We start from the raw sequence: 15,032 nt of genomic DNA on the forward strand, positions 1-15,032 counted from the left end.
TGCAGCCCTACGTCTTAAACCCTAGACCGCTGAAGCTCCGTCTGAATCTCCTCCCCCCAGACACCAGTTTAAGACTCTAGCCTTGCTCCACCTCTTCCTTTGCTCTTTCCTCCTCTGGGTCCGCCTGTCCGCTGGGGTCTTCCCCTTTCTAGACTCTTCTGACGCTGAGTCCCCTGAGTCTTCCCCCTCCCTCCGGCGGGCTTTAGGACCTGGTTCCCAATCCAGGTTACCTGCTGTGCCGCGCGCCTGTACATTCGAACTTGGCGCGCGCGCCCAGCCGGCAACCTTCCTCCTGACCGTTACACTGCTCCTGTCACTGCTTCCCCCTTCGGAGAGGCTAGCTGGACCTGACCTCCCCTCCGTTCCCTCACTCTGCGATGGAGGCGTGGCCTGCCCTGATTCGTCTTCTCTCCCTGCTGGAGGAGAAGCTGGTCCTGATACATGGGACTCTTCCCCCCCACTACGCTCTGGTGGAGGAGCTGGTCGCTGCTGCTTTGGGAGTCCCCGCTGGCCCCTTGCTTCTGGTGTGTCCCCCCTGGGACCCCCCTTGCCCTGGCCGTCAGCGCCCCCCTCTGGGAATCTTCTGATTTGCTGGAGAAGCTCATGGAATCTCTCGGGCCACTCTCATACTCCCCTATGCTGCCCTCAGATTCTTCCCCTTCGCTCTCCATTTCCTCTCTCCCCTGTGCCTCTGCTCCTGAGCCCCTGACAATTATTATTATTATTATTATTATTATTATTATTATTATTATTATTCCTGAAGCTGGGGACCTCTGGGTGGCTGGAGTGTTCAACAAACATAATCACCACTTACCAATACCTTACCTGGAAATAAGCTTTATTGAACATAGTTGTAAAATTATCTCTTTCAGTTGAATGACTGAATCATCGGCACAAACGTTTTTCTACAGATTGTTTTTTTAAAATATAAAATCAAGCCTCCTCATTGTTTACCTGTGTCTCTTTGTGCTTTTTTTTTTGAAATATTACTGTTTTCAAATATTGAACTTTTATTTTCTTCCTTTTAATATCCGAATTGTTTGCATACACAGTTCCCCCCTCCCCTTTCCATCCCCAGGGTTCTGAAAGAATGGAGAATATTCGTAATAATTATAATAACTCTTGCTTAGGCAAAACTCTTTTTCTTTTTAATGAAGTCAAAAGCTGAGATAATTTAAGGAAAAAAGGTCTTCTATTTTTTTCCATTACCGACTTGTATAGAAGGGGAAATTTACAGTGTATTGGAAAAATTGGCTGATTATAGGTATGGGGTGGAGCCAGGGAACTGAAAATAATTTGTACAGGTTTTATTTTTTTCTTTTATTATTATTTTTTTGTAAAAGTGATTTGCTGTCGTTGGTTTTTTTTTCTGTATTTTTTTTTCTTAAAATTTTGCTAAAATAATAAAATAATATTTCACAATTTTGCACAAGAGTCTGATGAAAGGGCAGAGGGCTTCTCTTCTCCGTGTTTTTGACATGAAACCAGGTCGGCTGGCTTGCATTTTGCCGCAAAGAGTCTTGTTTGCTTCCCCTCGCCTCGTTGACCTTCCCCTGCTTCCTCAGCTCGCTAAAAGTAAGGACCAATCTGGTTTTGCGCAGAGGTTAGAGTAAGAAAAACTCTGTGTTTGTGTGTCTCTGTGTGTGTTCGTGTGTGTGTGAACCACCTTCTTTTATAACTCCTCCAGCCAACCTCACATGGTACTCTGAAAAGCAAAGGCTGCCCCCGTTTTCCCCAAGATCAAACAGGCACCAATTTCTCACGGGCGCTACGTAGAAAGGCCATGGCTGTCAGGAAGGTCTGTGCCCGCAAGGGGCTTCCAAGTCAATCCATCTACAGAAGCAGCTCGCTGCTTTTGCTCTCTCCCATTCCTCTTCGGCGTTTACGATTGACTTTTTATTGACTGATATATTTTTTTTGCTCCTTAGGGAAAAAAAGAGAAGTGTTTTTTTGTTTGTTTTTGCAAACGTCCCCCGAACCTGCAAGCTTCTCCCCTCCGTGATTCCGTTTCCCCAACCACCCCACGTTTTTCTTCTTCTCCTCAGGCTTGTTATTGTTGAAGGCACTTGGTTTCCATGGCGTTTTTAGAAAAAAAGATGGTAGTTTGGTTTCGTCACTTGGTTCAAACGGATGACTCCGGCCGGGCTTGGGAGGGGAGGGGCAGAGCGAGGAGGAGGAGGAGGAGGAGGAGCAGGAGGAAAGGGGTCTCAGAGGGTGCGAGGGCCTGGGGGCAGGGGAAGATGGCATCCGGGTATGGCGTCCGAGTGGCCGCAAGCCATCTTTGGACAGACCCGTGTCACCACCAAACGTCCGCACGTTCCCGGAGTTACGTCGATGCATGCAAAGTGAGGAGGCCGCATACCGTGGATCTGGCCTTGCCATGGGGAACTGAAACGAGAATGTCTTCAAGAAGAGCTCGGGTGCCGCTGGGTCCTCCTTCCCGAGGGCAGCGGCGAGGAAAGGGGGCCTGAAAGGGCATCGTGGGACTCGATGCGGGGGGAAAACCTCGTGTGGAAGGGGGAAGAACAGAAATGCAGGCTCATCTTCTACCCTGTTTTGCAGTGAGGTGTAGGGAGTGGGCTGTCTCCTCCGTTCCCCCTTCTTTCACGCTCTCTCTCTTTCACGAAATCTCTCCGTTGGCAAGTCATTAAGGGCCTCCATGGCAACAAGCGAGCTATTCATTTGAAACAAAACAAGCCATGACTTTGTGCTTTGAACAAGGAATTCTATAGTTCTTCCAATGAATGCCTGTGTATATGTGTGTATGTGTGTGTGTCTCTCTTTCTCCCTCTCTGGTTTTGTTTGTTTGTCTCTAATTAACCACGAAAGCACCTGAAGGTCTCTCTCCTTCACTTCCACATGGAAAACTGTGGCGTCCGCAGCCCCTTTGTCGCTCCATCTCTTTTGTCTTTTATAAACTCCCAAGGCTCCCTTTTTTATATATATTTATATTTTTTTAATGTTTGATTCTTCTTCTTCTTCATCGTCTTCTTCTTTTTTATTTTTTAAAAAATCGTTTTTGAGTCAGTCAGTGGAGGAATCTTTGGTAGTTTTTGTTTCTTTTTAAAAATGTTCTCGTTTCCTCATGCCCACCTCGTCTGCTGTAGCCTCTGCCGGAATAAGGTCACCTCTGATGACTTAAGACAGACATGAGAAGGAAAACGGGGAAAATCCGTATATGTGGCAGAGTCCTGACTGTGCCCGAAGGTATATCTGAAGAGAGAAGGGGAAAGAGAGTTAGCAAGCGTTGGAGTTAGGCAGGCCTCTGAGGATTTAATGGACGGACAGAATTCTCCCTTTCCTGTTTCCAGTTCGACGCAGTTTTTTGCCCTCCCAAAAACCTGACCAGATTTCAGATGCATTCCTCCTGGAAAGAACATTTTCCTATGAAACTGCCCTTCCATCGCTGCTAGAAGTATAGTCTTTCAGTGCTGAATTTGCTCGATAAATTCATTATCTTCCTCCCCTTTCAATGGTATGAGCTGGGGGTTCAGTTGCTAACAGGGGCTCACGGCCGGCTTACCGATAGGCGCTAGGGGTGTGGGGCACCCAGGCACTGGACTCTCAGAGGTGCCAGGCCGAGAGTCCAGGGCCGAGATTTGGAGTCCGGGGATCGAAGAGCCAAGCCAGCTGCTGCCGAGTGGAGCAGAGCCCGTTGGAGCACCTCAGGGGTTTCTGCTGCGGGTGCTGAGGCAGCTGGCTGTCTCTGCCCTTCTGAGTGCCTGGGATAGGAGGGCCATAGAGAGGCCCGCCCAACGCACACATGCTGCTCACACGAAGCACGCAGTTTCCCTCCCAAGCCTCTGGGGGGTTGCTCTCCTCTTGCAGCAGCATGGGAGAGAGTTGCGTGCCCCCTGAAAAGTTCAACAACTCTGAGCTGGCCCCCCCCCCAAAAAAATTGGGGGCGCTGGGCAGTTTTTTGCACCCTGGCACCGCATATGCTAAAGACGGCCCTGTAGGGCTTGGACTACATGACCCTCACGGTCCCTTCCAACAATTCTGTTTTTCCAGTTGTGCATCTTGTTCTGTAATGCCATTAACTAGACCTGTATTTTTCTCCTCCTTTTTGGCTCGTTCACCCTTATGAGCAACCCACAGCTTCAATTCAGTGTTGGCCTGAATGTCGCGTGGGGTTAATGACAAACGAGCAGCGTCCTCGGCTAAAGGGACAGAGCGGTTAGCCACTTAAATTGCGATTAAGGGGCTGCTTCCCCGTTTGCAAGTCTTCTGTTCCAAAGGAAGCAGTCAGGAGACATTAAGCCTCTTACACATTTCATGCCGTAATACGAGGAGATGCGCATGGGAGAGCGAAACGGAGAAATGGGAGCAATCTGCCGTAGCGTTTTAATGTTCTGATGCTCTGCTGAATTATAGCGCTTTAACCTGCTCAGAGACCTTAGGGTGAAGGGCAGGAAACAAACAAACAAACAAATATTGATCTTCTGCAAACTAAGGCGTAACCCATGGGTTGGCAAACTAAGGCCCAGGGGCCGGATCTGGCCCAATTGCCTTCTGGATCCAGCCCACGGACGGTCTGGGAATCGCCACGTGGATCGCTGTGGGGATTGTGATTGTTCGGGCTGCACCATTTCCCCCCCCCCACACACACACCTCACACACACCGCAGTGGTGCCTCCTCCATCCCTCCCTCCTCCTGGCTTCTCCCTGCCCTGCCTAGAGGAGGAAGGGGGCCGGGCTGAGCTGGCTGAGCGCCATTTTGAGCAGCCCCTCTCTGGAACCAGCGCTTTTGCGCCGCTCATCATCCCTCCGCTGCCACCACTGCCAGCTCCTGCCACTCGCAAGGGCCAGGTAAGCAGCCACCAGGTCCAGTGTTGTGGAGAAGGGAGAGTCGGGGGGATCTCCCCCCAAAAAATATAGTCTGCCCCCCCCCACAAGGTCTTGTGGACCAGCCCCCTGCAGGAACCCTGTAACCAATTGCAATTCACACAGTGGCAGACTGCATCTAAATAGGGCCTGGATCGGGTGCAAGGGGCAAGTCCCCAAAGGGGGCGCGGCACGGAGGGAGTCCACTACAGCACCAGCACAGGGGTGCCCTTGCACACCCCAGTCCAGGAAATGGGCGGCACAGCCTCTCTCTGTCCTTGGGTCTTGATTCACCCTGGGAAGGGGGGGGGGTTGCGGCTGGGCGTGCTGGGTGGGGGCAGGAAACACAGAGGGGGATCTTCACCCTCCGTGCTCTCCAGCCCCCACTGCCAGCAGTGTGCAAGGGGTGCCTCTGCGGGGGTCACCTAGTTTGTGCCCCCCCCCCCAGATTGTGCCCCCTGGGCCACAGACCCCATGCCTCCCCCCGCTATGCCACTGAATTTACCTTTTCCTTAGTAGTGGCTTATATTTAGAATACTCAACAAGCCCTCCCATTGATCATGTCTTATTTATTGTGCCTTCCTCTAAGCCTGTTTTTTCTTCTCATCATAGATAAAAGCATTTATTGATTGCAGTTTCTACCCATTTATTATAGCTCTCATATATATATATATATATATATATATATATATTGCAAAACGTCAAATTTTTGCCATGTTTACTTTCAGGATATTTTCTTGTCATTTTACAATATTTTCCAGATCCTCCTGTTCATTCCCATCTGTGGAATACTCTCCCCAGGGAAGTTTGCCTGGCGCCTTCATTGTATATCTTTAGGCGCCAGGCAAAAACGTTAATTTTTAACCAGACCTTTGGTTGATTGTATTGACATCCAACACCCTTTTAGAATGTGGCACTTTTTTGGGAAGGGGGTTAATTGGGTTATTGCTTTTGGTTTGATTTTATATGTTGTAGTCTTGTTGTGAGGGATGCGGGTGGCACTGTTGGTTAAACCACAGAGCCTAGGACTTGCTGATCAGAAGGTCGGCAGTTCGAATCCCCGCAACGGGGTGAGCTCCCATTGCTCGGTCCCTGCTCCTGCCAACCTGGCAGTTTGAAAGCACATCAAAGTGCAAGTAGATAAATAGGTACCACTCCGGCGGGAAGGTAAACGGCGTTTCCGTGCGCTGCTCTGGTTCGCCAGAAGCGGCTTAGTCCTGCTGGCCACATGACCTGGAAGCTGTATGCCGGCTCCCTCGGCCAATAAAGTGAGATGAGCGCTGCAACCCCAGAGTCGGTCACGACTGGACCTTTACCTTTACTAGTCTTGTTGTGAACCGCCCTGAGACCTCTGGGTATTGGGCAGTGTATAATAAGAAAGAAAGAAAGAAAAGAACTTAGATTATCACATTTACATGGGGCCTTGGAGCAGATTGTGGTTGGGACACTGCTGTGAGGATAGAGTGGGTCAAAGAGGCACTTACGATTGTTCACATAGTCCTCTTTTGTGCATTCACCTTCCACAATCGAGATGTCGTCGATGGCGATGTCGCCTTCAATACCCTTGCCACGGATCCCTTCAAATACAACCTGCAATGAGATCACATGAGATGCACCTGAAAAAGATGATCAGTGCAGCAGGAGCAACAGAAATAGGGGATCATACAAGCAGAGTTACTTCCAACAGATACAAGGCCCGTTGAATCTCCTATGACTACAATATCTCTCCTTTCTGAATGTTCAATAATCTGTTTTAAGAAGGCATCATCCACAGTTCCTTCTGTTTCTTTACATTTCTTTACTATGTACCATATGTGGTGGAAATGCAAAAAGATAAAGGAATTTTGGGACATGATCTACCATGAACTAAATTATTTTAGTTAACCTTCGCCAAAAATCCTGAAGCCTTTCTCCTAGGTATTATAGGCGTAGATATACCGAAAGATTTGAGGACGTTACTTATGTATGCAACCACAGCCGTGAGAATACTATTATCCCAATGTTGGAAAAGAGACAATATACCGACAAAAATGGAATGGCAGGCAAAACTAATTGAGTATGCTGAGATGGCAAGACTAACAGGGAAAGTTAGGAATCATGACGACCAAACACTGAACACAGAATGGGACAAATACAGACAATACCTAAAAAATCATTCTAAACATCTGAAATCTTTGGCAGGCTTTGAATGACTCCTGCAAGGTGATATAACTTATGCATATATTGGATAAATATAAACTAGACATTATTCAATATGCAGTTAATATAGAATTGTAGTGGACCCACGTGGAGCGAAGTCTTAATACTTTACTATATACCGTATTTTTCCATCTATAAGACACCCCCATGTATAAGATATCCCCTATTTTGGGGGACTAAGATTTAAGAAAATGGGGGGAGATATATCTGTGTATAAGATGCCCCCTAATTTTTGACATTATTTTAAAGGGAAAAAACCTAGTCTTTTACACAGAAAAAATATGGTAATTTTATTTTATTTTTATTTCATTTCATTTTCAACATTTAAGTATTTTTTTTCTTTTTACGTACATCTCTGATAGAGAATGATAATTGTGATGTATACTGGAAAATCAATAAAGATTAAATGTAAAAAGAAGAAAAAAAACAGGCATCATCCAAGTCTTCAGACTGGCTTGGAGATCCATCACAGACCCCCACGGTAAGAGAACAGTTGTTTCCCTCACCTACAGTTTTTACCCATATACTCCCAATCTGCCTTTCATGCTCCAGGTCATGGATTTCTTCATAAGTGTACACATCCTTTACATGCAATGCTACTCCTCCTCCCTTCCTGTTTGGTCTATTCCTTTTGAACAGGTTATACCCCTCAGTTTCTTACATTTCAGTCACGAGTTTTATCCCACCAGGTTTCAGCAATGCCTACCAGGTCATATTTTCCATCCTGAATTAAAAGCTCAAATTCGTCTTGCTTGTTTCCCATACTCTGTGCATTAGTATAGAGACAACTGAAACCATGAGGCAACTGCTGTCTCTGTTCCTCTGGCTCCGAATCAGTGTCTGAGAGAAGGGCAAGGAATCAATTTTGCAGCTCCAGGGACACAGCATGGGTCCTGACAGTCCTGCTTCTGTGTGTCATATTCCTCCATCACCTGGAACGGGTGATCTTCCTCTTCCCTATGGGCACCCCTCATGTCATCTGGCCCAATAGCTTGAATTGTGGATAGGTGGGGTTCAATGAGAGCCATCTTCAAATATCTCAGGGCTGTTACATGAAAGGTGGAGAAACCTTGTTTTCTCATGCTCCAGAGGGGAGGACCTGAATCGATGCATTCAAATGATTAGAATAGGAGATTCCAACTAAACATTAGGGGAAACTTTCTGATGGCAAGAGCTGCTTGCCATGGGATGGAGCACCTGGCAAAGTGGTAGACTCTCTTTCCTTGGAGGTTTTTAAGCAGAGGTTGGGTGGCTATCTGTCAGAGAGTCTTTAGCTGTGATTCCTGCAGTGTGGTGGTTGTACTAGATGTCCCTCAGGGGTTCATTCCAACTCCATGATTCTATATTCTTTGTGGTTAATGCATATCTTATGGTGGTTCAGAAAAGGGCTATGTCAGACTGTCAGACTGCAGTGAGATCTCAGAAGGTCCTTTGGGCAAGGACTGGCACTCTTTTCATCTACACAAAACAGCACTCCAGTAATGTTAAATTCTAGTTTATACTAGGAAATGCTCTTGCTATAATTTACCCCTGCCTTAGCTGGTCATTTAGAATCAGGGATTGCTGCAAAGCATTCATAATCCCCTCTTCAGATGAGAAATGCTTTGCCGATGATATGTGGGCCTGGAAAGCATAAAATAAATCTTGGGTGCACTTCAGTGTGCGAATTAACCTATAAAAAGCTTTAATTTCTGTGCTGGAGCAACAGTATTTACTGCAGACAGAGATTCACTCTGATTCACTCTACTTAAAATTAACTGGGAGGTTTACATCCCTTCCCATTTAGGCTCTGAAATGCAAAATAAAGTTTGGTTGGCCCAGGAGCTGCAAAAAAGAAAGAAAGAAATTTAAAGTTCCAGCTGTGCTGACATTTATTCGGCTTTATTTGTTCAGCGTTTTCACGGCCCTAAATTTGTTTTATGCTGTAAAATAAGAAAAGGAGGGGCAGGGGAACCAGGGAGGCAGGAAATTCCAGGAGCGAATGGACAAATTGAATGATTCCACCAAAACAGACTCTCACTAGTCCTGTTCATGGGGAAAGTAAGAAGCACAGGGCATTGGAGTTAGCAATGAGGTTGTGCAAAAGCTATAAACATCACAGATGCATCCGGGGTTGGGGTTTTTGTGGTGGGGGGTTATCTTGGGAATGGCAAAGTTCTCAGGGTGCACTGCATAGACTAGAACCCCATGGGACTCACATTCACTATTTCCCTGCCCCCTCTATACTTGTAAGCAGTTTCCCTCTTGGTCTGAATGTCCCCTTATCAGTATTCATTGTGGTTTTCAGTCCGCAAATGACACACAATTGATTATTGCCTCCCCCCCTCTGCAATTTGCATTGTGTTTCCTTTGCATTGAAATAAATGGGGTGGACCGGCCTAATAGTTACACAACTGATGGCGTAATTAATCATGGGAAATAAGGCCACAGGCGAGAAAGCAAGGTGGAAAAGAGCAGGTTTTGTCAGAAGCCGAATCGCAGCGGAGCGGAAACAGAGCGGCACGCAGCAAATATGTCTCAGAATGGAAATCAGTGCTGTATTACTGTATATCCCTAGCTGCAATTCAGTTCTAACCATGGCTACTGAGATGCAAGCCCACTGAGTCTGAGGTATCTATAAAGAGGCAACATGGTTGTGATTGAACCACAGGGACAACTTGAATTTCACGGGATGCCCCTCAAAAGCAGCCAAATCTTCATTTCCTCTGCAACGTGTGAAATCCAGCCTCGTAGCTCTGGCAGGTGCATTAACACAAAAGGGTCAATTTTGTTCATCAGCCAAGAGCAAGAAACCAGAACGGATCTATTCAGCCACCTGACCCGTTTCAGGAAGCATCTGCCAATCATCTGCATATGCACCAGACCTTCAGACCTTTTCAGATGCATATGCAAGAGGGGAGAGAATGCTTTGCCTCGCAATATAAAGTCCAATATTGATGCTTAATCAGAAATGTCATCATTTGCAAAAATAAAAATAAAAAGATGCTTTGATCAGCAAGCCAAGCGAAGAGATGAGTAACACATTAGAATAATGGAACTACTGGACGACTGTGAATGTTGGACCTCAACCACCATCTGCCAGTTCAGAGGACTCTGAATTTCATCCATCTTTGGACATGACATCTAAGACCAGGAGCACAAGAGAGCCAGTGTGGTGTAGTGGTTCAGAGTGGTAGTCTCATAATCTGGTGAACCGGGTTCGCGTCTCTGCTCCTCCACCTGCAGCTGCTGGGTGACCTTGGGCCAGTCACACTTCTGTGAAGTCTCTCAGCCCCACTCACCTCACAGAGTCTTTGTTGTGGGGGAGGAAGGGAAAGGAGAATGTTAGCCGCTTTGAGACTCCTTAAAGGGAATGAAAGGCGGGATATCAAATCCAAACTCCTCCTCCTCCTCTTCTTCTTCTTCTTCTTCTTCTTCTTCTTCTTCTTCTTCTTCACGAGTCTCCTGTGCCCATGACCGTCCCAAAAGAAGACGTGTCATTCCAAATTTGAGCTTCAGCACCCAGGAATGTCCTCCTGACTTGGGTGGCTATTTAGACACAGACAGTGCAACCCCATTACTCAGAAGGAAGCCCCACCAATGGAGAAGCAACTAACCCAGGAGAATATAAGGAGGGTCCTGAAGAAGGATTGGGCCAAAGGGAGACCATCTAGTCTGCAGCCTGCTCTCACAGGGACCAAGCAGGTGTCCACGGGAAGCCTGCCAGAAGGACCTGAGTGCGAGATCACTCCTCCATGCTTTATTCCCAGCAATCTGTATTCAGAGCTCCCTGGCAAGTGGGTAGGCTTCTAGCAGACGGCTGTGGGGATTTACTAATATGATGGCCATCTGTCAGGGTTGCTTTAGCTGAGATTCCTGCATTGCAAGGGGTTGGACTAGATGACCCTGGCCACCCTTCCAACTCCTCAGTCCTATGAGTCTAGAGAACCTTTTGTCCAAGGTTCTCAGGGCAGATTACATTCAAGTCAATCTCACTGGTTGCTTTTGGTGATAATCAGATTGGAGCTTCAGTTTGTTAAATTCGAGGAAAGAACTGGACACCTGCAGAATCTCAGTGGGATCCCCGTGTCTCTAGCACAGGGGTCCACAAACTGAGGCCCGAGGGACTCGTTTATCCAACCCGCGGCGACCCCTGCTCTTACTGGCACTGCGCTGCGCGGCTGTCCACTTCCGGGTCAGAGGAGCACCAGAAATAGCTTGTGCAAATGTGCAAGCATTGTACGCATGCACAAGCATTATTTCTGATCACATCTGGGTCGGAGGAGGCCCGTGCACATGTGCACAAGCGATTTCCGGTACTCCTCCGACCCGGAAGTGCACCGGAAATAGCGTGTGCGCACGCGTATGGGCATGCGCTCCCCCGCCCTCCAGTCCACCACACGATCAGCGCTGGAGACACCGGCCCGAGGCACGGTAAGTTTTCTGACCCCTGCTCTAGCACTTACAATATGAGACATCCAAAGCTCAGTGTAGTTATGGGTCACGATTCCTGCCTGGAGATTTTTCTCTTTTGTTCCACCCTGTTTTGGATCCTCCCCCCCAAACCCTCCAAAACTTCAAAACACCGAGAGCAATTTACAGTGGTGCCCCGCAAGATGAACACCTCGCAAGACGGAAAACCCGCTAGACGAAAGGGTTTTCCGTTTTGGGCCCCTTCGCAAAACGAATTTCCCTATGGGCTTGCTTCGCAAGACGAAAATGTCTTGCAAGTTCCTGCAGGTTTTTTTTCCTTTCCCCCCCCTTTTCCTAAGCCGCTAAGCCGCTTAACAGCTGATCGCTAAAAGCCGCTAAACCGCTAATAGCGCTAATCCGCTAAGTTGTCAATGGGCTTGCTTCGCAAGACGAAAAAACCGCTATACGAAGAGCCTCACGGAACAGATTCTTTTCGTCTTGCGAGGCACCACTGTATAAGCTTTTTGCTGGCAGTGTGCTTGCTCCCATGAGTGCACATTCATGCATAACATATTTTTTTTTAAAAAAAAATAGAGGAACCTCATTGCTGCTATGAACTGCTGCTATGTTTTCCTTTGCAGTATAATTGTGATGGTTTTTATTGCGTTTCGTATAATTTTTGTTGGGATTGAGTCGAATTGTGCAAACCTTAGGCACGTTGCTTGTGCTTTGTGCATGACAGGTGGGTTATTACAAAGGAGGAAACCAATAAAACGGCGGTTGGATCTGAGACTACGGCCCCCAGACCCTCCTTTCCTCCTCCTCTAAGACAACCATCTTACCTGAAACGAAGTGTTTGGGTGTATGTTCACTCGGGCCTGAGACCAATGCTGCCCTTTGTTGCCGCTCGATGACCAGAAGGGGTTTTCTATGGAAGCCTGGTTCTTTAACCGCAGGTAGACATTCAAGGTTCCTTTGAGGGGGGAAGCAAACACACACAGCAGAAGGCAAATGTTAGAAGGTTGTGAGATGTTGGGTGGTGGGATGCCTCAAGAGAAACCTGAAATGGGTCGCTGAGCCAGAGCTCTTGAATCACAGACTCGCAGAATCACAGAAGGGACCCCCAGCCCAGAGGCATCTCCTCCAACCCTACGCAATGCAGGAATCTCAACCATGGTTTTCCTCATCCAGTCTGAAACCACACAAGACCCTGCTTAGCTTTGCAAATGCATCAGCAGTGATTTGAAGACATGTAAGAAGACGCCTGCTTCTTGGGAGAAAAGCAATGACAAACCTAGACAGCATTCTAAAAAGCAGAGACATCACCTTGCCGACAAAGGTCCGTATAGTTCAAGCTATGGTTTCCCCAGTAGTGATGTATGGAAGTGAGAGTTGGACCATAAAGAAAGCTGATCACCGAAGAATTGCTGCTTTTGAATTCTGGTGCTGGAGGAGACTCTTGAGAGTCCCATGGACTGCAAGAAGATCAAACCTCTCCATTCTGAAGGAAATCAGCCCTGATTGCTCACGGGAAGGGCAGATCCTGAAGCTGAGGCTTCAAGACTTTGGCCACCTCCTGAGAAGAGAAGACTCCCTGGAAAAGACCTTGATATTGGGAAAGATGGAGGGCACAAGGAGAAGGGGACAGCAGAGGACGAGATGGTTGGGTAGTGTTCTTGAAGCTACCAGCATGAGTTTTACCAAACTGCAGGAGGCAGTGGAAGACAGGAGTGCCTGGCGTGCTCTGGTCCATGGGGTCGTGAAGAGTCGGACATGACTAAACGACTAAACAACAACAAGAAGAAGAGTGTGCTGGATCAGACCAAAGGGGGGCCATCTTGTTCTCACAGTGGCCAACCAGTAAAGGTAAAGGGACCCCTGGCCATTAGGTCCAGTCGCAGATGACTCTGGCGTTGCTGCACTCATCTTGCTTTACTGGCCAAGGGAGCCAGTGTACAGCTTCCGGGTCATGTGGCCAGTATGACTAAGCCGCTTCTGGCGAACCAGAGCAGTGCACGGAAATGCCGTTTACCAGTGGAAGACAGGAGTGCCTGGCGTGCTCTGGTCCAGGGGGTCACGAAGAGTCGGACATGACTAAACGACCAAACAACAACAGCACCTGCCCTATTCGGACCACAAACCTCCGAGGGCACTTGGCGAAGGCCTCAGAAGCTCGCTCCAACGGACTTGGTGACTTTGCGGAAGAGTAACCCCAGAGAAGTTTGAAAGGAGCTTATCCCCCAGACTCATGTCTGCCCGGCGAGGCCTTTCATTCCTGCTTCTAATAAGGAGTAGAGCTTTCATGCATATGGATGTTGCCAGCCATGTTTGATCTCTGCAAAGAGCTTAAGAAGGTTTTAAGATGCTGGGGCGCTCGGACAAATGACGCTCAAGATACTCAGGCTCCCGGACCTTTTCCCCAGACTCAGGGGGGAACCTTTTATATGGCAGATGTCAATTCAGCTCAGCAAACTCCCTGCCCTCTTCCAGATCCATTACCCTAATTTAACAGTCTCCAAAATCCCTTGGCACAGATTCCGGCTGGAAGATTTTCGACGGCGAATAATCCCAGGCAGTGATGAAAAACGGAGGCAGTCGGCCAAGACTTGCGATGTGGCCACTGGCAGAAGGAATCCATAGCCAGACCTGTGGCTTCATGTCCCAGAAAGAGGCGCAGGGAGTGCTTTTCAGGCCCAAGGGCCATATTCGTATCTGGGTGACTTTCTGAAGGCTACCTGCTACTTGTGCCCAGCAGGGTCAGAGGCTGGGTCTGGTTTGGAGACTCCAGCTAGTGCAGAATGTTGATGAACACAGCAAACTGTGGTTAAAGCAGCTGCACCAGTTACACATCCAGTACAGAGCTGGGTTCAATGTCCTTGGATTAATTCCCAAAGCCCTGAACAATTTATGTCCGGGGTCTCTCAGGGATCGCATGAACCCTTTGATCCCAACTCGATCTCTGAGATCATCTGCACGAGTTTTGTTGGTCATTCCCTGAGCTGGAGAGGCTCACTTGGTAGCAATAAGAAACTAGTCCAGTCCTGTGGAATTCCCTGCCATTGTGCCTTCTGTGCCAGCTTTTAAATGCCTGCTGAAAACCTTTCTATTTTGCCAGGTAGTTATGAAAACAACCTTCACTCAGTAGTTGACTGATGCCAGATTTTAACTCTTTATATGGTTTTTATTGTACATTTGTTGTAAACAGCTATGATATATACACATATATTTAATGATACAGCAGTACATATTTTTTTTATATAAATAAAATAACATAAAATAAATCTGCACAACTCCCTTTCAACTCTATGCTTCTGTGATCCTATGATCTAACAGCTGAGATGTAATGGGATGTCTGGGAACATTAAGAATAAAGGCTGGCCGTGGTGAGAGACAATGGACCTCCCTGGGGCATTTGGCTAAGCCAGAGCTCTCTTCCACCAACTTCTCCACGTCTGAATTCTCTCTGGAGGTCAAGCAAGAGATGTTGAAAAGGGCAAGGCCAGTAGCAATATTTGCTAAGCAGTCTCAGCTCATCCCCAAAGACCAGGCGCTGGAGATGAAGGACAGAATAAAGGTCAAAGGTAGGGGAGAAGAGGAGAGGAGGAGAGGAATCTTCC

General features: G+C 47.6%; 1 protein-coding gene across 2 annotated transcripts in view; it reads right to left on the reverse strand.

The window, feature by feature from the left end:
- Positions 1-1,126: 1,126 nt before the first annotated feature.
- Positions 1,127-15,032, reverse strand: part of MDGA2 (MAM domain containing glycosylphosphatidylinositol anchor 2) — a 422,386-nt gene continuing 408,480 nt past the window's right edge. For both annotated transcript variants that reach the window (XM_079987502.1, XM_079987501.1), the window contains exons 15-17: positions 12,258-12,388; positions 6,309-6,414; positions 1,127-3,213 (exon numbers count right to left, since the gene is read on the reverse strand). In XM_079987502.1, coding sequence (XP_079843628.1) covers positions 3,125-3,213; positions 6,309-6,414; positions 12,258-12,388 — 326 coding nt within the window. In that variant the 3' untranslated portion in view covers positions 1,127-3,124. The remainder of the gene's footprint in view (positions 3,214-6,308; positions 6,415-12,257; positions 12,389-15,032) is intronic.

The sequence above is a fragment of the Podarcis cretensis genome (assembly GCF_951804945.1).
Source record: "Podarcis cretensis genome assembly, chromosome: 1".
In the NCBI taxonomy this organism is placed as follows: Eukaryota; Metazoa; Chordata; class Lepidosauria; order Squamata; family Lacertidae; genus Podarcis; species Podarcis cretensis.